The sequence below is a fragment of the Capricornis sumatraensis genome, chromosome 8 (assembly GCF_032405125.1).
Source record: "Capricornis sumatraensis isolate serow.1 chromosome 8, serow.2, whole genome shotgun sequence".
Classification (NCBI taxonomy): domain Eukaryota; kingdom Metazoa; phylum Chordata; class Mammalia; order Artiodactyla; family Bovidae; genus Capricornis; species Capricornis sumatraensis.
In genome coordinates, this window is record NC_091076.1 from 1,886,321 (window position 1) to 1,907,714 (window position 21,394).

A 21,394-nucleotide genomic window follows, 5' to 3' on the forward strand; every position below is an offset into this window, starting at 1 on the left:
TCTATGATCTTCACGCCAGGGCCTCCTCCACGGTGGCCTCACTGCCGACCCGACCCGGCTTTCTGTCCCGCAAAGCGCTGTGAACAAAGCGCGCTGCTGTCTGCGCTTAGCTGTTGGCCGGCGCATCACCTCCTCCATGGCGCCTTCTAGGATCGTCCCCAGGAGCCTGGAGGAGGAGGGGAAGTGAGTCTTCCCTGGCTGCAGGCCAGTCCTCCCGCGCGGCCCTTCGGGGGATTGAGCGTGCCCGCAGCCCAGGGATGCGTGCGGCGCCTGGCACTGCGCGCCCAGGCCCCTGCGTCCTGACTGTCCTATCTGACACCCCGAAGTGTGCGAGCCACAGGGGGAGGGTCGTGCGCCCCTTCCCCGGGAGCCAGGCTGCGGGCTGGGGCTGCGTCCACTCCGCGCTCCAGCAGCAGGGGCGGGGGCGGGGCCTCGGGGCGGAGACTGTGGGCGTGGCTTCGGCGCCCTATAAACATTGGAGCGGGGCGCGCGCCCGAGCTCAGAGTGAGCGCGCAGTGGCTGCGAAGACTCAGGCGCGTCCCGGCCAGGCCTCCAGCTCGCCTCGTCCGCGTCCCTCCGCGCCCCTCGTCCGCGCCTGCCCCGCGCCTTCCGTCTGCGCACCCCAGCTGCCCGCCAGGCCCCCAGCCGCTCTCCAGGCCCCCAGGCCCCGCGTCCGACACCCAGGACAGGCACGCGCCCCGCAGGCCGCCCGCCGCCCGCGCCGCCATGGGGGTAGAGGGCTGCACCAAGTGCATCAAATACCTGCTCTTCGTCTTCAATTTCGTCTTCTGGGTGAGCCTGCCCCGGGGTGGGAGGGCACTCCCCGAGCCCGGCAGGCCGCGCGCTCGGCTGGGCCCCGTAAAGGGGGCGCAGCCGGGCCGCCAAGTTGCGGGGCCACCTGTGTGCGCCCAGTCTGGCTGGGTGGGAGGGCCTAGGCCGGCGAGTCGCGAAGGTGGGGGTCGTCCGGGGCCGCCGCGCCCCTCGACGGCGGGTCTGGGGGCTCTAAGACGGGTTTCGGGCCTCTGCGCGTCGGGACCCAGAACCGCGCGGCCGGGCCCTTCGCGGACCCGGGGTCAGTTCCCGGCTGGTGACGGTGGTGGTGCGGTGGGTGCGTGTCCCGAGCCCAGCGCCCGGCTACTGCTTAGTTCTCCGGACCGCTGTTTCTGGGGCCACCCTGCTTCTTGGGGAAAGAGGGGCTCGAGGGCGGGGCTTGAATCGCCCCGCCCCCATGAGCTCATCAGGGCCACCGCCCCTAGATGGGCGGCCCGGCCCGGCGCAGTGGCTGGCGAGCGGGCGGGCGGGGGGGAGGTGGGGTGGCGCGCTGCAGTTTGCCTTAGTCCTGGGGACGGTCCACCCGACTCTGGGCCCGGCTCAGTTCACCCTCCTGTTTACTGTCGCCACCCTGGGGGTCGGTTTGGGGGTCCGTGCCCGGGCAAAGCTCAAACAAGAAGCGCCCTGGACCCGGGTGGCCCACGTGCCAGTGTGCGCATAGTGGTGCCCCCAGTTTGGGGGGCCGAGCCTCCTCACCCAGAGGTAGATTCCAGCCCCTCCTCGCCCTGGGGCGCTGCAGAGGCTGTGAGGGGCGAGGGGCTGAGCGGTGTTCCGAGCTGGCACAGGCAGGGGGCCCGGAGAGCGGGGCGACTCCGAGCCTGAGGGTGCTGGGGCGGGGTGGATGCCCAGCTCGGGGCTTCGAAAGACGTCTGAGGGGTGCTGGAGGGGTCTCCTGGGGCCTCTGGGCGGCAAGCCTGGGTTGTGTTTCCTGATGAGCCTTAACTGCTGGCTGGTGCCGGTGAACCTTTGGCTTTTGTTTCCATTTCCTGTTGGTGCTGGAATTAGGGGCGTAGAGATCTTTTGCTGTCCCGGGGGCCCCCAGGCATGGGCGTCGGGAGCCCCTCTGGCAGCTGTGTGCTGCCACCCCTCTGGGGTCCCAGGGCAGGGACCTGGGCCACCTCCTGACCCCTCATTGCTTCTCCACCGCCCCAGGCTGCTCAGCCCTTCCCCGGAGGACGAGGACTGTCTGCTGGATGTCAAGTCGACATGGGGAGGCTAAAGTTTTAAAATGGCTCCTGGAGAACTGTGTGGGCCTGGAGACCTCTGTTTGCCCTCCGGACAGCCCGGGGTCGGGTCCCGGGACCCTGAGGTGTTGGCTGGGGAGGGCAGAGACTGGACTTGGGGTGGAGGTGTCACATCCTGCCTGCAGCGGCACCCGTGGGGGCCCGGGGCCTTTAGCCTCTGCCCTGGGGGTGGGAGCAGGGAGGCTGGCAGGATGGGCCAGGGGCCTTGGCAACCTTTGCTGAGGGGCTGGCCTTGGTGTTGATTTAGTAATTGCCTGCTTTGGCCTTGGCAAGGGGTGTCAACCAGACCCCCTCTCCCAGCGGCCTTCAAGCTTTTCCCTTGAGTGCAGAGCTTGGGAGGGCCCTGGTGGGAGGTGGTGGTCAAGGAAGAAGACGGAGCTTCCCGGAGAAGCCCCTCCCAACGCGCGGCCTGGGAGGTCTCCCGGCAGACTCCCCCCACCCCCAGCTCCTCCCAGCTGCCTCTGGTAATTTCCCAGGTTTCCCAGGCAGCGGGGGTGGAGGCCTGACACTTCCCCCGGGGCCCCTCTATTCAGGCCGGAGGAATTGTTTCCCCTCCCCTCCTCGGGCAAGCCCTTCAGAGCTCTGAGAAGTTAGCTTCCAGGGGCACGGAGGCCCCACCCACCCATGGTGGGGAGCGGCGAGCCCCTCTCTGCACCCCCACCCCCAGCCAAGAGTGTGGGGCCTGGGCCTGGACCCCGGTGGAGCCTGCTGCCCTGGTCCTGGCTCCCTCCCTTCTGAACTGGGGGTCCTGTTAGTGTAGGAGCTGGGTGCTGGGCATGGTGGCCTCAGGGAGGACCGCTCTCCTTGGCAGGTGTAGGCCGTGACGCGGGGAGGGGGCTTCTGGCACTTGGGTGCCTGGAGCACCCCGCAGGGCCAGCCCCACCCGCGCCAGGCTGGGAGGTGGAGGCTGCTGATCTTGATCTGGATCCGGATCCAGGCACTTTGGGCACTTTTGCAAGTTTCCTTGCAGAGAGTAAAGCCGTCCCCGTGGGAGGCGGCAGCACAGGCCTGCTGGCATGGGGTCCTGGAAGGAGCCTGCCCCCACATGCCAGCGCTCGCGTGCACGCACACAGACACACACGGACTCACACACACACACACGCTTACACACACACACGGGCTCTTGCACACACACACACCCCACGGGCTCTCACACAGGCTCACACACATATGGGCTCTCACAAACACACACGAGCTCACATACACACGGGCTCTCACACACACACACGGGCTCTCACACACACACACGGGCTCTCACACACACACACACGGGCTCTCACACACACACGGGCTCTCACACAGGCTCACACACATATGGGCTCTCACACATACATCCACAAACATACGGTCTCACACACACGGGCTCACATACAGGCTCACACACACACAGGCTCTCACACACACACACACACACACACGGGCTCTCTCTCACCCACATACATACCGGCTCTGTCCCCACCCCCACACACACGTGCTCTCCCACGTCTCCACACCAGACCCCGAGCCCCCGTGGAGGTGGCCGAGGGCTGTGAGGTGGCCGGGCTTGGGGAGGAGAGGCCGGGGCCTGGAGCTCCTGCCCACTGGGGCGTGTGTGTGGGGACCTGGGAGCTCCCCAGCAGGGCGGCTGGGACTCGGGGCCCTGCTGCTCGGGAGGCTCAAGGCCTGTGCAGGCTCAAGGCCTGTGCAGAAGCTCTCTGGGCTTCTGCCCAGCCCAGAGTGGGCGAGCCGTGGTAGCCGGCTGACCGCATCTGTGAAATGGGTGTGATCACGGCTTCCCCTCTGCAACAGCAGCAGCCTCACCTGGCACCCCCACCCCCAACCCCCGCCCGCCCTCATGCAGTCAGGCCTCCTTCCAGAGGAGGCGGCGGGGGCAGGCTGGGGCGGGGCTGGTTAGAGGCCCTGCACACCAGCCTTTTGCTTCCAGACGGCATATGACTGTCTGTCACTTAGCGGTTCTGTCGCCTTCCTTCCTGGGAGAGGGGCCAGACCCAGGCGGCCTCTGCTGGGGGGCAGGGACTTTCTGCGCCTTGTTTTAAAAGGGCAGGTGGCCTCCCCTGGTGACCCCGGGCGTCTGGCTGCTGAGCTTTGGGCTACGGCTGTCGATCCGGGCCAGGCCAAGAAGAGGAAGTCTGTGGTCTGTGCCCAGGTCAGGCTTGCCCCAGGGGGAGTGTCTGGGCACCAGGGAGCCCGTGACCCTGCTGGCTCTTCTCCAGTGCCCTCGCGTATCACCCCGCGGGGTGCTGCCCGCGGCCCCCAGCTCAGTCTCCCTCCAGAAATATGAGTTCACCCTGATTCCTATCTCTTACTGCTTTGAAGGCCAGACAGAAATAAGCCCCGGCCAAACCACCCTCCTCCCAAATAATCTACCCACACACCTTCCCAGCGCCTGAGAGTCATGACGGGGGAACCCGGGTCGTGGTCAATAAGGTTTAGAGTCCAGCGCCTGAGGGAGGGGCCGATGGCACGTTTGCACTGGTGCTGCGTTTTGGAGAGGGCCCCGGGTAGGGGCGGTGTGGGGGTGCGGGAGCCTGGCTCTGCCTGCCCCCCGGGACGTGGGCCAGGCTGTGGCCAGGCCTGGATATTTTCCACCTTGGAGGCGGCACCGGCCGGTGGCCAGGACCGCCCACCCTGCAGGAGAGGACTCACTATGACAGGTTAGCAGAGTCTCTCCTGGGCCATTTCTACCCGTCCGCCAGATGTGGTTTGACCCCGCAGGCCTCCTCCCAGAGCCTGTGGACTTCGGTGCCACCCCTCGCCCCCGCTCTCCTGCACACACTTTGTTCTGTGGGGCCTGGACCCCTCCTCCCTACAGCAAAGCCGGCGCCGATTCCCACAAGACCACCCGGGGCCTCCAGGTGGGCACCCAGACGCTGGGGGAGGCCCTGCAGGTGGTGGCCAACCAGCCGGGGGCAACCACCCTCCCTGGCCTTGAGGCCTGCTGGGCTCCGCGGACAGGGAGGCACCTCGGAGCTGGGGCTGGGGGTGGCGTCGGGTTCCTCAAGTGCCTGAATCGGTGGTGAGGGTGCTTCGGGCAGGGGGCTCCAGAGCCGGGGTGTGGGTGGGTTGCTGCAGAGGCCTGGGGAGCAGGGCCCCCTTCCCCTCTCCACGGAAGTTGTGGCCCTTATGCATTCAGAAAGGTGCTGCTCCCTGCAGCCCCACTGCCAGGGAGACGGGATGATTGTGGGGAAGGGGAGGGACAGGAAGCCAGGCCCGTGCGGAGCGGGTGGGGGTGGGCGGGCGGCCCCCCGGCACCCCGTGCCCTCACAGCGGGTCTTCTGTCGCGACCCCCACTCCCAGGTCGGCCTGGGCCGTGCCTCTCCCCCGGGCAGCGTCCAGCAGCGCCCCGGAGCCCTGCCTCGCCCGGCGCGCCGCCTGCCTCGCCTGCAGCGGCTGTCGAGTCCGCCTCAGTGCTGCAGCCAGTCGCCGGCTACGGCTCAGGCTGTGACTCGGGGGCTGCCAGGTGCCCTGCGCATCGTGGCGGGGGAGCATGAGAAGGACCCCAGGCTGCCTGCCTGCCCGGCCTCCGGTCCCGGGTGCTGGGAGACCCGAGCCCCAGAGCTCGATAGTGTGGGTCTTAGGCACATGGGGGCTACCAAGGGGCGGTCGGCCTGGGAACCGCCCTCTGCGGTCCTGCCTGCTCAGGGCTCACGGGGGTGTCTCCCTCGCACGCGGCCGAGGTCCTCTCTGCTGAGCCCGCCCTCTGGATGGGCAATCCTCCCGTCTGTCCCCGAGATAACAGCTCTAGCCCACGTGGAACTCCCAGCGCCTTCCCCTTGCCTACACCTGCGGCCCACCGGGGCGGTCAGGAGCCTGCGGTTCCAAGTGGCCCACGTGAGGAGGTGGTGGAAGCAGGCTGGAGACCAGGGCCCTTCCTTCAGCCGCGGGGGTTCAAGGCCGGCATGTCCCCAGGCAGCGGCAGGGTGTGGCGTGGCGTTCCTCCAGGGCGAGCGGCTGAGCCCGGCCTTGTGGCGAGCAGGTGCCGGCCGGGCACCCTGAGCTGCCCAGGGCCCCGCTGCTTGCCTCTGCCCCCTGCCCGGGCCCGCTCACCTGCCCTGCCTCTGCAGCGGGCCCCCAGCCCATCCGTCTGATGTGTGTGTGGCCCCTGCAGCTCAGCCTCGGGACGTCAGTGTCCACACGCGCCCCCCCCCCCACCCCCGCACAGGGGCCGAGGGGGCAAAGGGCCATCCCACACGAGGGGTCTTTCAGCTGGTGGGGTGGGGGAGCAGGCCACCTCCTGGGCGCCTTGCGCTCAGCGGGTGGTAGGCTCGGGAACTGGCCCAGAAACTGACCAGGCCTGCTCTGCTGGACCCCGGGAGGTGGCGGGGGCCCTGTGTCCACCTCCCGGCAGGAGGGAGCTCTGGGATCGCCCTGCTGGTGGGGCCCGGGTGGCCCTGAGTCCTTCCCCACCCCCACGCCTATTTTTAGAGGCCGCCGTTGGCTTCCTGAGGTCGAGGGGGCTGGAGAGGGGTTTCCGCTTCCTGGCTGAGCCGAGGGTCCTGCTCCTCTGTCCTTCCTTCCTTCCTGCCCTGAGCTGGGCGGCCCTGTTCCCAGAGGGCACGGCAGGACTCTGGGAGGGCAGTCAGGCCCCATGTCGCCGTGTCTGTCCTGTGGTGGGTGGAGGTGGAGGCTCAGCCTGCGGGACCGCGTCCCGGCCCCGCCCGAGCGGGGTGCCCTCTGGCCCTGCTGACCCTCCACGCCCGTGAGCCGCGTCTGGGCTGCGCCTCTGCCCCCTGACTTGTCCCAGGGTCTGCGCGGGCACTTCCTGCCTCGCTTCCTTCCTGTGGCCTTCACTGTCCTCCTGGGCGGGTCTCCAGGCCCCAGGACCTCTCGGGTGCCGAGCCACCTGGGCACTTCCTGGGTCAGACAGCTGTCCTCCTGACAGCGCTGGACTGAGGGCATGAGCGCCGGGGGGCTGCTGGGGCCCAGCCGCCGATTAAGGGGGCGCAGGGTGCACGAATGTCCTGTCACTCCTGGAGCGTGTGGGCAGCACCTGGGGCGACCAGGTGGCCGGTGCCTGGGGGTGGGGAGGTGCCCGAGGCCTGGTGGGGTTGGTGGGGGGCAGCGGGCTCAGCTGAGAGGGAAGCAGGGAGACGCCCGCTCCTTCTCCGTTTCAGCTGCTTCTTGGAAACACAGACTGGCCGGGCGGGAACCCAGTGTACTTGGCAGCTCCCCCACCCCCTCTTTCTAGCTGACGCTATTTATTAATTCTGGGAAAGGAGGGAAGAAGAGAGAAACAGAAAGTGAACCTTCAAAGCACTGCAAACAGCCCGTGCCGTCCCCCAGTGTGGAGCCCTCTGGTCATCCCAGCAGCGGGTCAGCCAGCCCCTTCCTGAACTGCTGCCCAGCCTCGCCCCCGGCAGGAGCATCTCGGGGTCTGGGGGCGGCTCGGGTGCAAGAGCAGTTGGCGGCAGCCCTTCTGACAGGCCGGCTGGCGGGAGAGGGGAGAGGAAGCCATGCGGACCCCACCAGAGACTGGCCTGCCCAACGCTCCTGACAGCCGTCCCAGCAGTCGCCAGCGCTGTCGGGCATGCTCCGTACATAGCGGTGTCATCCGCGCACTCTGCCTGTATCTGCGTGTGCACCGTGAATTCCTCAGTGTGCACGCGAGGACACTGGAGGCAGGAAGACGCCCGGGGTCCAGGGTGACCTGCAGCCGGAGGTCCCGGTTCCCACGCAGCACCAGGACGGCGTGCTTTCTGTTAACACCGGACTCTGTTTTGTAGCAGGCGTATCCTTAGTTATCCAGTCCCTTGTTTGACGTTAAACCTCAGTTCTGTGGACTAGATTCCAACATTTCCAGATGCTTCCTGCTGGCCACTGGAAGCCTCGGGTCCTGACCTCGGTGAAGAAGGCAGCTGGGATCCTTCAGGACTTGCTGCTTAGAAGTCCAGTAGACAGGGATCTGGGTGTGGGGGCTTATGACCTGGGGGCCGCCCTGGGGGCTCAGTGGTGAAGAAGCCGCCTACCAGTGCAGGAGGTGCTTGGGTTTGATCCCTGATCCGGGAAGACCCCGCATGCTTGCGGAATCACGAAGCCCATGGGCTGCGGCAGGTGAACCTGTGCCCTAGAGCTGGCGCCACGGCGATGAGAAGCCCCCCCTGCAACCAGAGAAGGCCTTGCAGCAGTGAAGACCCAGGGCAGCCGCAAACAGCATGTCTTCAAAAGGAAAGGCGTCCCTGGAGGCTCTGACGGTAAAGAATCTGTCTTCAGTGCAGGAGACCAAGTTCAGTCCCTGGATTGGGAAGATCCCCTGGAGAAGGGAATCACTTACTCACTCCAGTATTCTTGCCTGGAGAATCCCATGGGCAGAGGAGCCTGGAGTCTGTGGGGTCACGAAGAGTTGGAGATGACCTGGTGACAAACTTTCGCTTTCTTTTTTACCCAGCCCCCAAGGAAGGCCGAACTACACCTGTGTGCCGAGTACCCGTGTGCTCCGCCCCAGCAGCCCTGGGTTTTGATGGCCTGCTCAGGGTCTACACTGGCTCCTGAACGATTTTCTCTTTGGCAAACTATAGGGCTTCCTCCTTTTCAGACTGTTCATGGGGTTCTCAAGGCAAGAGCACTGAAGTGGTCTGCCATTCCCTCCTCCAGTGGACCACGCTTTGTCAGAACTCTCCACCGTGAGCCGTCCGTCTTGGGTGGCCGTACAGGGCATGGCTCCTAGTTTCATTGAGTCAGACAAGGCTGTGGTCCATGTGATCAGATGGGTTAGTTTTCTGTGACTGTGGTTTCCAGTCTGCCTACTCTCTGATAGAGAAGGACAAGAGGCTTATGGAAGCTTCCTGATGGGAGAGACTGACTGAGGGGGAAACTGGGTCTTTAACTTATAGGCAGAGCACATCATGAGAAATGCTGGGCTGGAAGAAGCAGAGGCTGGAATCAAGATTGCCGGGAGAAATATCAATAACCTCAGATACGCAGATGACACCACCCTTATGGCAGAAAGCGAAGAACTAAAGAGCCTCTTGATGAAAGTGAAAGAGGAGAGTGAAAAAGTTGGCTTAAAGCTCGACATTCAGAAAACGAAGATTATGGCGTCTGGTCCCGTCACTTCATGGCAAATAGATGGGGAAACAGTGTCAGACTTTATTTTTGGGGGGCTCCAAAATCACTGCAGATGGTGACTGCAACCATGAAATTAAAAGACGCCTACTCCTTGGAAGGAAAGTTATGACCAACCTAGACAGCATACTAAAAAGCAGAGACATTACTTTGCTAGCAAAGGTCCATCTAGTCAAGGCTATGGTTTTTCCAGTAGTCATGTATGGATGTGAGAGTTGGACCATAAAGAAAGCTGAGCACTGAAGAACTGATGCTTTTGAACTGTGGTGTTGGAGAAGACTCTTGAGTGCCTTGGACTGGAAGGAGATCCAACCAGTCCATCCTAAAGGAAATCAGTCCTGGGTGTTCATTGGAAGGACTGATGCTGAAGCTGAAACTCCCAGTACTTTGGCCACCTGATGGAAAGAGCTGACTCGTTGGAAAAGACCCTGATGCTGGGAAAGATTGAAGGCAGGCGGAAAAGGGGACGACGGAGGATGAGATGGTTGGATGGCATCACTGACTCAGTTGACATGAATTTGAGTGAACTCCGGAGTTGGTGATGGACAGGGAGGCCTGGTGTATTGCGGTCCATGGGGTCGCAGAGTCGGACACACGACTGAGCTGAACTGATGGGGCTTCCCAGATGGCGCTAGGGGTAAAGAACCCATCTGCCAATGCAGGAGATGCTGGCTTGATCCTTGGGACAGGAGGGCATTGCCGGAGGGCCTTGCAACCCACTCCAGTATTCTTGCCTGGAGAATTCCATGGACTGAGGAGCCTGGCGGGCCGCAGTCCTTCGGGTTGCAAAAGAGCTGGACAAGGCTGAGTGACTGGCACTTTCAGTTTCACAGGACCTGGTAGGTTTTGATGTGGGAGGCACCTGTGGACACTGAGCCTGCCCTCAGGAGGGTGTGCACAGCCCTCACCCCAGCAGAGCCCCGGAGCCTGCCCCCAGGACACCCCTCCCTGCCCCAGGCAGCCACTGGCCTATCACTGTTGTCCATGTCTGAATGTCTTCAGTTTGTAAAGAGGTTTTGGACCCTTCATTCCCTGACCACGGATTGAACCTGTGTCCTCTGCGTTGCAAGCATGGAGTCCTAACCCCTGGGCCACCAGGGAAGTCCCTCTTGTACTTTTCGTATGAAGGGAATCGGAAGGTGGGTTGTCCCTGGTTTGGGGGCTTACCGGGAAAGCACATGTGTATGGGCATGAATGTCCACCCCCACCCCCACTTAGGGCAGTACCTGGGGGTGCAGGGGCCGGGCACAGGCCTGCAGGGGGAGCGCCCTGGGGGCTGGAGCTCTGTCTCTGGGTCCCCCGCCCCCACGGGCACCTGGTCTGGTCTTCCGCCTCACCGTGTTTCGTTCGCATCTCCCCTGGGGCCAGTGACGTTGGGCATCTTTCCACGTGTTTATTTGCTGTGAGCGTTTCTTCTGTGGTGAAGTGTGTGTTCAGGCTTAGGTTTTCATGCGGTTTCTTGGCCTGTTTTTTAAAAATCGGGTTATTTGTTTTCTTGCTGAGCTTTGGAAGTTCTTGATGCCTTTTGGATCCGGGTCCTTGTTAGCCGTTTGCCAGTGCCAGTGCACGCTCATCTTTGAAGAGCAGGCTTCTTTCAGACTTGGGGTTTCTGGGACCCCGCCCGCCCTCCTGGGGTGGGGTTGGGGGGCTGCAGTGCTCCTCTGCCCGTCCTCTGTAGGTGACCGTAGGTGAGCGCTCACCGCCCCCCGGACTGGCCTGGTCCCTGCCCACTGCCTTCCCCAGGCCCCTCCGAGTGGGCGTGTGCAGGGCCTGCCATTGCTGAGGAGGAGGCATCTAGCACCAGGCTCCCCCTGCCCTGTGGGCAGGACGGGCTTCCCTGTCCGCCCCTCCGGAGGGTGGGGGAGCACAGGGAAGTCTGGAGACCGCAGCCCCCCTGCACATCCTGGGGTTTGTGCTGGGAAGCCCTTCCCGAGGCAGGAGAGGTGGGGGCTCTGCCTGCCCCCCGGATTCCCTGCCTCGGTGTCTGGGGGTGGGGTAGGCGTGACCCTCACTGCTTCCGTTAGGACCAGGCACCCACATGGGCCTGTCCCTGGGATCCTGAGGTGAGGGGCTGCAGGGAAAGATGGGTGGTCCCAGCGCAGCCAGGGGCAGGAGGAGCCCCTCCATGTTCGCCGCCCCTTGCCATGGGGACACCGAGGCCAAGTCGGGGTGGACTTTCCCGAAGCGCTCTCTGGACCACGGTTTCCAAACAGAATAAGTGGCAGTTTCCAGCCAGAGTTGCCACGGCAACCCTCAGCCTCACCACCACCTCCCCTGGAGGCGCAGATGGCAGCTGGCTGAGCCAGGAGCCGGGACTCCCTCCGGAGCCACCCCCCCCCCCACCTCCCCACCTCCCCTGCTCTCGTCCCCCGGGCCCTCCTGCCCTCTTGCGGGTGTGACGGGCACCTGGGGCAGCCTTAGGATGCCTGCGGCTGGGGCACTGCCCTTCACAGCGTGCACAGGGCCTGCTGGTCCCAGGTGCTGCCCTCTGTTGGGAAGGGGTGGTGGGTGGGGAGCGCCTCCATCCTGGGGCAGGGGTTTGGAGGGTGCCGCCCGCTCCGGGGAGGGTGCCTGCAGCCTCCCCTGGCAGGGGCAGCCGGGCTGCTGCCAGGTGCCAATGGTCCCCAACGGTCCCCACCTTATCGTGCGCAGAGCCAGCCCAGTGTGGGAGGGTCTGGGTGGGGCTGCGAGCCTCCCACCCCAGCAGTGTCCCGTGTCTCTGCCTGGAGATCCCTGGGGGTGCTCGGGGCTTTCCTGGGGGCAGCCCGTGGGGCCAGGGCCTCGAGTCTTTCTTGCTCCGCTGAGCGTGGCCCCCACTGGTGACTTTGGGTCCCACTTGGGGGCCAGCACTGGGCCGGCCAGGTGGTTTTCTTGGGGCCCGTGTTTTGGTTTCTCTTCCTCTTTGGACACAGAGCCTATGGTCTGTGTAGGAGCTGGCGCTCGTAGCTCCAAAGACAGTCACTGCCTTGCTGGTCGGGGAGCCCGGGGTTGCTTTCCTGGCCGGGTTGGATGCTCAGATGTGGGCCTGGCCTGGATGTGCCCTCAAGGGCAGACCCCGCCTACCCTAGAGCCACCGACCTCTGGGGGTGAGTCAGCCGGAAGCCCCCAGCCCCACGCCAGGCTCTGCGCAGAGCCCCCTTTCCTGCCCACTCTCAGGGCGGCCCCGCCCCCAGCCATCTCCCTCTCTCGGACGGCGGCCACCAGCCCCGCCAGGGCCCGGTGGCATCAGATTGCCACCCCTCACCATGTCCTGGCACCAGAGACTTGGCATCCACTCCTTGGAGTTCCCGGACGAGCTAGCTCAGGGCAGTGCCACCCCCTTGGAGGAGGGCTCGGCCTTCCCCAGGCCACAGGCTCCGGTGTGGCCTCTGGCCAGATTTAGCAAGTAAAATACAGGGCATCAGTTAAACTTCCGCTCCAGGTGAACAGTGAGTGCTTTTTTGGCCTGAGTGTGTTCCGGGCAGTGGTTGGGACACACTCGATACGAAAGAAGTGTTTGTGAATAACCAGGTGTCTGAGTCTCATCTGGCAACCTGTCCCGCAGTCTCCGGTGGTGCTTGGTGGGAGGGTCTGGATGAGCCCCCAGTCCCCCGTACCAAAGCCTGCCTGGGGCGTCTGGAAAACCAAGCCCAGAGTCTGTGACCCCAGAATCTGTGAGCCCAGGGCCTGTGACCCCAGAATCTGTGAGCCCAGGGCCTGTGAGCCGTGCCCTTGGTGCTGACCCGCCAGAGCGAGGGCCGGGGACCCGCCTCTCTGGGGGATCCACGTGGGCCACAGCCAGTCTCTGAGCCGCGTGTGACCAGTGCCCTGCTCTCTCCCCAGCTGGCCGGAGGTGTGATACTGGGCGTGGCCCTGTGGCTTCGCCATGACCCACAGACCACCAACCTCCTGTATCTGGAGCTTGGAGACCGGCCTGCCCCCAACACCTTCTATGTGGGTAAGTGACAGGGGATGGGCTGCAGACCCTGGGCAGCTCTGGGCTGGGAGCTGGCAGGAACAGGCCACTGGGGGTGAGATCGTAAGCTCAGTAAGGCTGCAGACAGGCAGACAGGGAGCGCTTCCAGGAGGAGGCAACTGAGTGGGGCTTGCTTCTCCCTGGGGCAGGGAGGAGGAGGCCCACCAGGAAGAGCTCGGGGGTGGGGTAGGGGGTTGCATCAGCCCGGGGACCCTGAGGGGCCTGGGTACCCTCTGCAGTTGTCCCAGGGCCTGCCTGGGCCGGGGTGCTCCCAGGGAAAGCTGGATGGGAGGGTTGTGGGGCCAGTGGGGACCCCACCAGATTGCCTTTGGGCCGGGGGAGAGCTGGCAGCGGGTGGGGGCGGGGCCGCTATGTCAGGGGCCAGGCCTTTCAGGGAGGCTCCTGGGAGGGGTGGGGCTGGATGCCTGGGCTGCCTGGGGGCCCTCGCCGCACTGGCTGCCTTATTAGGCCGCGGCCCTTCAGGGTGTGCATCAGGCTGGGTGTGGGCTGGGGGCCTCCGGGGCAGGGGTTCTGGAGGATGGGGAGGGGTGCCTCCCACCACGCGCAGCAGTGCCCTCCTTCCGTTCCCACTCCCCCCAAGATGGGCCTGGCTCCCAGGGAGCTCGGGGAGGGTGTGCAGAGTCGCCTCTGTCCTTTAAAGGACTGGCCCCTGGGCGGGCCCCTCTCGCCCCCACAGGCAGAGCAGCAGGCCGGAAGCCTGCAGGGCTCACATGGGGCGCGACCACCTGCCATCCTGCGTGGGCCCTGCAAGGGGTCCCAGTCCCTCCCAGCTGCTCGGGGGCCCCCACACTCGAGATGCACGCTTGGCTCCTGGGCTGGGGGTGGCCCACTCTCACCATCCCACTCGGCCCGTGTTCTGGGGTGGTCCTGGGGCCAGCCCTCCAGGGAGGGTCCCCAGCCCTTGTCCGCAGGGTCCTAGGCTCCCCCCCCAAGGCTGCAGGGGCCCCCTCAGGTCTGAGTCTCAGGCGGAGACCATGGGTGTGCATGCCCCGAGACTGCACGGGGCACCGTGACCCAGCCCCCACTGTCCCCACGCCAGGCACCCTCAGAGCAACATTGCCCACACGTCTGAGGATGCAAGGGTGTCCTCTGGACGCTCGAGGGGAGTTTCTCCCCAGGGCTCCTCCCAGGCCTCTCCTCTCCCTACCCAGGGCCTGCCCCCGCGTGGCCCCGGTCTTCTGTCTGCGTCCCCCTCTCCAAGCTCTTGGTGCAGGGGGTGTGGGCTCCCAGGGTGCACCGTTTGGGAAGGGGGTCCCTCTCCTCATGGCTTGGCTGGCTCCTGCTCTCAGCCCAGCGTGTGGCCTGGCAGCCGGGAGAGGAGCTGAAGGCTGCCTGTCTCAGCCTGGACGGGGCAAGGGTGGCAGCAGGCTGCAGACCTGGGTGGCCCCGCGTGGCCCCCTGGAGACACAGTCCAGGGCAGATGCGTGGGGGTCTGGGGAGACCTTGGTAGAAGGCTGGAGGCTGGGGGCCGGGCCCAGGCCTTGGTGGGAAGGGTCCCACAGGGAGGCTTGTGGGGGCGTGGCTCCAGCCCGTGCCACAACACGCCGTCGCTGGGCCTGAGGGCTCCCCTCGGGGAAGGAGTGAAGGAGGGCTGGACCACCTGATAGGCCGGGCACCAGCCCCTGGACTCGAGCTTCTGTCATGCCATCATGCCACCAGCAGTGGGGGCCTCTCAGAGCCCCTCTGGCAGCAGCGTCCCTGCCCACCCGGGGCCAGCCTTCTGGAACCCCCTGGCTGGCAGAAGGATGCAGATGGGGCCTGCCAGGGCAGTGGGGACAGACGTGGGCCCTGACGAGCTCTGTGTCCACTGCCGGGAATTGAGGGGTGGTTAGCGGGACTTGAGCAGTACCCGGGCCGAGCTGCAGGGCCCAGGAGGGTCCCCAGCCTCACGGGTCAGAGCCAGAGCCTGCTGCAGTGGGAAGGCTGGCCCCGTGAGGCGGGCAAGGGGGGCTGGGGGCCGGCACCTGCTAGGATGCCCCTCCCTGGCACCCTGGGCCGTCCCACTGAACCTCAGGGAGGGGTGTGGGGACAGGAGTCTCAGAACCTAGCCATGTCCAAGTGAGGAGCCCCCAGGGCTTACCCTCGGCCAGGCCCACTTGGGGTTGCCCAGAGGGGTCCCCAGGCTGCTTCTGAGCCTGCCAGTGGGTCCCACCTCCCAGACTTCTTCTCCAGAGACGGCCGGGCAGGGCCAGCGGGCCCTTTGGCACCAGAGCCCTGGGACCTGGTGTCCTAGCTCCGCCTGCTGCGTAACCATGGCAACTGGGGGGGTGGGCCCAGGTCTGCTGGAAGGACTAGGGTTGTGGGAAGTCCTTTGAGAGACATGGTCAGCGTTTCAAGGGGCGAGGGCCCCTTCTGGGTGGGCTGCAGACTCAGGCAAGGGCCCTGTGGCCAGCGGTGAGTGCTGGGCAGGCCAGGGAGACGGCTGACCCTGTGTGCCAGTCAGGTGGGCTGGGGCCGGCAGACCCCGGGCTCCGCCCCGCCTCCCAGGCCAGCAGCTGGGCCTTGGCACCGAGACGCAGGTGGCTCTCCAAGGCCCACCAAGCCCCGGAGGCTCTCAGGGGTCAGTACGCACAGGTGGCGGGGTCAGGTGGAGGCCCCTGAACACTCTCCACTGGCCGTTCAGTCCTGGCCCTGGTGATGCTTAACTACCTCCACGTCACAGAGGAGGAAACTGAGGCCCACAGAGGTGCCCACATGGCCTTGCCAGGCTGCTTCCCCCTCAAGGCTCTTCTCCAAGCCACTGGGCATCTGACCTCCTCCCAGCAGGGTGGGTGCCAGCGCCTGGTGGGCCCTCCGGAGCCCTGAGCAGTGGTGTGTATGCCCAGCGCAGGCAGGATGGCTTCTGGGAGGCTGGGGGCTCTGGGACATTGGGTCGCTGAGGGTGTGACCTCTTCTCCGCTGCAGGCATCTACATCCTTATTGCCGTGGGTGCTGTGATGATGTTCGTTGGGTTCCTGGGCTGCTACGGGGCCATCCAGGAGTCCCAGTGCCTGCTGGGCACGGTAAGGTCCTGGGCTGGGTATGGGGTGGGGTCGGGGGCTGCCGGGGGCAGAATCGGGTTCGGTGCCAGCCCAGCCCTGCGAGCCTCCCTCGAGTGCCAGCTCTGGTCTCCCCGGTTTGTTCTCAGACCCCGCCGAGGCAGACTGCCGCTGTATCTAGTTTTTTGTCTAGTTGCTGGTTGTAAGTCCCAAAGTTGCTTTTCTCGCTCTTCTTTCTTAAAACGAGTCGCAGAGACAGTAGAGGACGAGCCCCCGCCCAGGGCCAGCCTCAGGGGTCCTCGGGAAGCCAGCCACCCTCGGGAAGCAGAGGCCTGGCGTCTGGGCGGCCTAGGCTGGGGAGTCTGCGCCTGTGTCTCCGTTGGAGGGTCCCGGGTGCCCCACAGTGACCCCCCACCTCCTACGGGCTTTGCTCCCTGTACCCTCCCACCCGCCCAGAGCCAGCCTTGCCCTCCCCCGACGCAGCCACCCTGTCCTCTGGAGCCCAGTCCCTCAGGGCTGATGAGAAGGGTGGCTGCTTCACATGGTTCATCCCGTCAGGGCTGGGGCGGGTGGATACCGCCGAGCGCTCCACATGCGCCCGTGGGCCCCTGGGGTGCTCGTCGTCTGTGGCAGGTGAGCCCCTGCCGGCCTCGGGGAGCCCTGGGCCCTCTGGCTTGCTCTGACCTTCTCTCTGCCCGCCCCTCCCCTCCCCAGTTCTTTACCTGCCTGGTGATCCTCTTTGCCTGTGAGGTGGCTGCCGGCATCTGGGGTTTTGTCAACAAGGACCAGGTGAGCCATGTCCAGGTGGAGGGCAGGGGCTCAGGCTGTGGGGAAGGCTTGGCCTGTGGGCACTTCTCTGGGCGGACTCTTCAGGTAGGAAGCCACAGAGGGCTTCCTGGAGGAGGGGGCGTGGCGGCCGAGTGAAAGGCAGAGCCCTCTCCCAGCTCCGGGTGGGCGGGTCCGTCCTGACTGTCCAAACGAGCCAGGTGAAGGCACGTCTTGGGGGGGGACAGTCCCCCTGCGCTGTAAGCACCTCTTTCCCCAGATCGCCAAGGACGTGAAGCAGTTCTATGACCAGGCCTTGCAACAGGCCATAGTGGACGACGATGCCAACAACGCCAAGGCCGTGGTGAAGACCTTCCATGAGACGGTGCGGCGGGGCCGGGGGCTGGGGCACCGAGGGAGAGGCCTGGGCCGGAGCTGGGAGCGGGAGGGGCACTGGGGCCAGGCAGCCCCACTCTCGGGGACCTGGGGTCTTCTGGGGGGTCCCTGGAGGGAACTAGGTGGGCCAGGGCAGCTGAGTGGAAGGGTGAGAAGGAGTGGGCCTTGGCGTGGTTCTCCCCCAGGAGGGGACTGCCCCAAGCCCCCAGCTCCTGGGCCAGGGCGGCTCCTGGGGCCTCTGCAGCCCACGGGACACGTGCCCAGGGCTGACGGCGGGCGCCCTCCATCCCTGCAGCTTAACTGCTGTGGCTCCAACACGCTGACCACACTGACCACCTCTGTCCTCAAGAACAGCCTGTGTCCCTCTGGCGGCAACGTCATCACCAATTTGTTCAAGGTGCGTGGTGATTCTGTTCAGCTGCCGCCCCTTGGTGGGTCCTGGGTGGTGGCCAAGCCTCCTGGGGCTCCCTTGGGCCACGGTCATGCTGGGCCATGTGGTGGCTGGAGTTGGGGCTGCTCTACCTGGGGGCTGTGGTCACTTCCGAGCCCCGCGTGGAGGGTGCCCTGGTCTCCCGGGCCAGCCCTGTCCCGACAGTGCCTCGTAGTCTCTGAGCACGGGAGGGTGCCTTTGGCATGCTTGCTGTTCACACCTCTTTTGGGGGGCCCTGGGGGCGGGGCTGTGCCCCTTCATGGGGCCCCGTGCTGCTGCCTCGTGGGGTGGGAGGACGGGCACCTCTGACTGCCCCCTGGCCGCCCCTGCAGGAGGACTGCCACGGGAAAATTGACGAGCTCTTCTCGGGGAAGCTGTACCTCATCGGCATCGCGGCCATCGTGGTCGCTGTGATCATGGTGAGTGGGGCGGACTGGCTCTGCTTGGGGACCCCACCCCAACACCGGGGTCTCTGAGAGCTGACTGACCTGCCCCTGACCCCCCGGGGGTCTCCACCCCCCTCCCACGGTCTCCGGGAGCTGACCGCCCGCCCGCCCCCTCCCCGCAGATATTCGAGATGATCCTGAGCATGGTGCTCTGCTGCGGCATTCGGAACAGCTCGGTGTACTGAGGCTGCAGCCGCTGAGGCCTCAGGGAGGGCCTCGGGGACCCCAGCAGCGCCCCCCGGAGTGACCCGGACACTTCCGAGAAGGGGCCGTCGCCACCTGTGTATATAACCTCCTGGTATCACTGCTACACTTATCAGCTTTTTTACTTTTGAGGTTTTTGTTCTTGTCCTGAAGCTCCCTGTTAATTGTCCTTTTGGGGCTGGCATCATCTGTAGGGGGCATGAGTGGGCTGTGGGGACTGCAGGGCAGGGGCCCCCTCTGCTGCTTGGGGGCTCTGCTTGCTCAGCCAGGCCTCTCCTGGGGGCCAAGGGCCGTCCCCGTGAGCGGCACACACGCTCAGCCTTTTTTTAATCCTTGTTCCTTTCCGGCCACCTGTCTCTGGAGCCGGGTCTACGAGCAGCCTTATGCCTTCAACGCGCACCTCTCCTTTCTAACGCGTCACCTTCAATTGTAATTACATCTTGAAAAGTCATTCAATAAAGAAGGAAAAACCAGGCATGCTAACACGGTCTGGCCCCCTCCGTGTACCTGTGGCCTCTGAGACCCGGAGGGCAGCCTGAGGGGCTGAGGAGCCTGGCATGGGTGGTGCTCAGCTCGCTGGACCTTGCTGGTCCCAGAGTGTGCCACCAACCCTGTTGGTGGGTGCCACTGGGGCCCCTTTCTTGGGCCTGGTGTCACCACCAGCAGCCTTCACCTGGCCCTCACTCCCATCCCTGTTTCTTGGCACTACTGCCCAGGGGGGCCTACAAGGAGTGGGCAGGACAACCCAAAAAACGGGCCCTGCAAGGCTCCCCTTCCTCCTGATGGTCAGCTCCGTAGAAGATGGACACAGCACTCCCTCCCAAGGGTCTTTTCTCTTCCTGTCTAGCTGGTTGTAATCTCCTGTCAAGGGGCTGGGTGGCCCCATCTTCCAGGGGCTGGAGGTGAAGCCCTCAGCCACTCCCTGAGGGAGCCCGCCTGGCCCAGCACGGGGGACTGAGGCCCAGCCAGAGGCTGCTGCCCCCACCGGGAATGCTGGGTAATGTCCCCATGAGCTGTAGGCAGGCGCTGACCCATCTGTACACTAAACTGACCTCTTGAGGCTCCAAGGCCCTGTCTGGGATTCGTATGTCAAGGGTTCCCAGTGGCCTTCTTGGGGGCTGATATTGGAAACTAGGACCCAGCCCTGCACTGGGGCCACAGGGCTTCTGTAGGCCTGTTCCTCCAAAATCCAAATCGGGGCTGGTGGGTTGGGAGACAGATGGCCCAAGGAACCTGCTCCTTCTTCCTTCTCTCTGTGCCGTGAGACCCTTTTCAAGCTGCGATGTGAATTAGTGCCTGGGGTGGCCGCACCCCCTCATTCCTGGTGAGGCCCTGAGTGTGGGCACCTTTAGGGATGACATGTCCCCGGTTCAGTTCAGTCACTCAGTCACGTCCGACTCTTTGTGACTCATGGACTGCTCATGGACTGCAGCACACCAGGCCTCCCTATCCATCAAACTCATGTCTGTTGAGTTTACTCAAACTCATGTCTATTGAGTCTGCCATCCAACCATCTCATCCTCTGTGGTCCCATTCTCCTCCCACCCTCAGTCTTTCCCAGCATGAGGGTCTTTTCCAGTGAGTCAGTTCTTCACATTAGGTGGCCAAAGTATTGAAGTTTCAACTTCAGCATCAGTCCTTCCAAAGAACAGTCAGGACTGATTTCCTTTAGGATGGACTGGTTGGATCTCCTTGTAGTCCAAGGGACTCTCAAGAATCTTCTCCAACACCACAGTTCAAAAGAATCAATTTTTCAGTGCTCAACTTTATGGTCCAACTCTCACATCCATACATGACTACTGGAAAAACCACAGCTTTGACTAGATGGAGTTGGCAAAGTAATGTCTCAGCTTTTTAATAAACTGTCTAGGTTGGTCGTAACTTTTCTTCCAAGAAGCAAGTGTCTTAATTTCATGTTTGCAGTCACCATCTGCAGTGATTTTGGAGCCCCCCCAAAATAAAGTCTGTCACTGTTTCCCCATCTTTTTTCCATGAAGTGATGGGATCAGCTGCCATAAGATGTGTCCCAAGGTTAAGGTGAAGTCGCGCAATCATGTCCGACTCTTTGCGACCCCACGGGTTGTAGCCTACCAGGCTCTTCCATCCATGGGATTTTCCAGGCAAGGGTACTGGAGTGGGGTGCCATTGCCTTCTCCAGAGGATCTTCCCAGGGATCGAATCCAAGTCTCTCGCTTTGTAGGCAGATGCTTTACCGTCTTAGCCACCGGGGAGGTCTTAAGCCCGAAGGTTGGGACACATTAAAATGGGCCCTGTTTCCTCTCTGGGTTCCTGGGCTGGGCTGCAGCATGGCCTGAACCCTGGATTCCTGGGTGCGGCCCTGGCCGAGGGGGCTCGCTCTGGCCGTCCACCAGGGGAGTCAGGGATCTGCGCTGAGCTTCGGCGGGTGCTTCCGTGGTGGCTCAGCTGGTGAAGACTCCGCAGGAGTCCTGGGTTCAATTCCTGGGTTGGGAAGATACTCTGGAGATGGGAAGGGCTACCCATCCCAGTATTATGGTCTGGAGAATTCCATGGACTGTATAGTCCACAGTGTCAGACTTTATTTTTTTGGGCTCCAAAGTCACTGCAGATGGTGACTGCAGCCATGAAATTAAAAGACGCTTACTCCTTGGAAGAAAAGTTATGACCAACCTAGATAGCATATTGAAAAGCAGAGATATTACCTTGCCGACTAAGGTCCATCTAGTCAAGGCTGTGGTTTTTCCTGTGGTCATGTATGGATATGAGAGTTGGATCGTGAAGAAGGCTGAGCGCCGAAGAATTGATGCTTTTGAACCATGGTGTTGGAGAAGACTCTTGAGAGTCCCTTGGACTGCAAGGATATCCAACCAGTCCATTCTGAAGATCAACCCTGGGATGCTAAAGCTGAAACTCCAGTACTTTGACCACCTCATGCGAAGAGTTGACTCATTGGAAAAGACCCTGATGCTGGGAGGGATTGGGGGCAGGAGAAGGGGACGACCGAGGATGGGATGGCCAGATGGCATCACCGACTCGATGGACATGAGTCTGAGTGAACTCCGGGAGTTGGTGATGGACAGGGA

General features: G+C 63.8%; 1 protein-coding gene across 2 annotated transcripts; it reads left to right on the plus strand.

Moving 5' to 3' along the window:
• Nucleotides 1–599: 599 nt before the first annotated feature.
• CD81 (CD81 molecule) lies at nucleotides 600–18,797 on the plus strand. Of its 2 annotated transcripts, none has more exons than XM_068976534.1 (8): nucleotides 600–792; nucleotides 12,960–13,074; nucleotides 16,018–16,115; nucleotides 16,806–16,880; nucleotides 17,137–17,241; nucleotides 17,548–17,649; nucleotides 18,018–18,101; nucleotides 18,251–18,797. In XM_068976534.1, exons 1-8 carry the CDS (start codon nucleotides 727–729, stop codon nucleotides 18,311–18,313), a joined length of 708 nt encoding a protein of 235 aa, XP_068832635.1. In that variant the 5' UTR covers nucleotides 600–726; the 3' UTR covers nucleotides 18,314–18,797. The 2 variants fall into 2 exon arrangements, with proteins under 2 accessions (XP_068832635.1, XP_068832634.1); XM_068976533.1 differs by having other exon boundaries at nucleotides 606–792; nucleotides 18,015–18,101.
• Nucleotides 18,798–21,394: the final 2,597 nt, after the last annotated feature.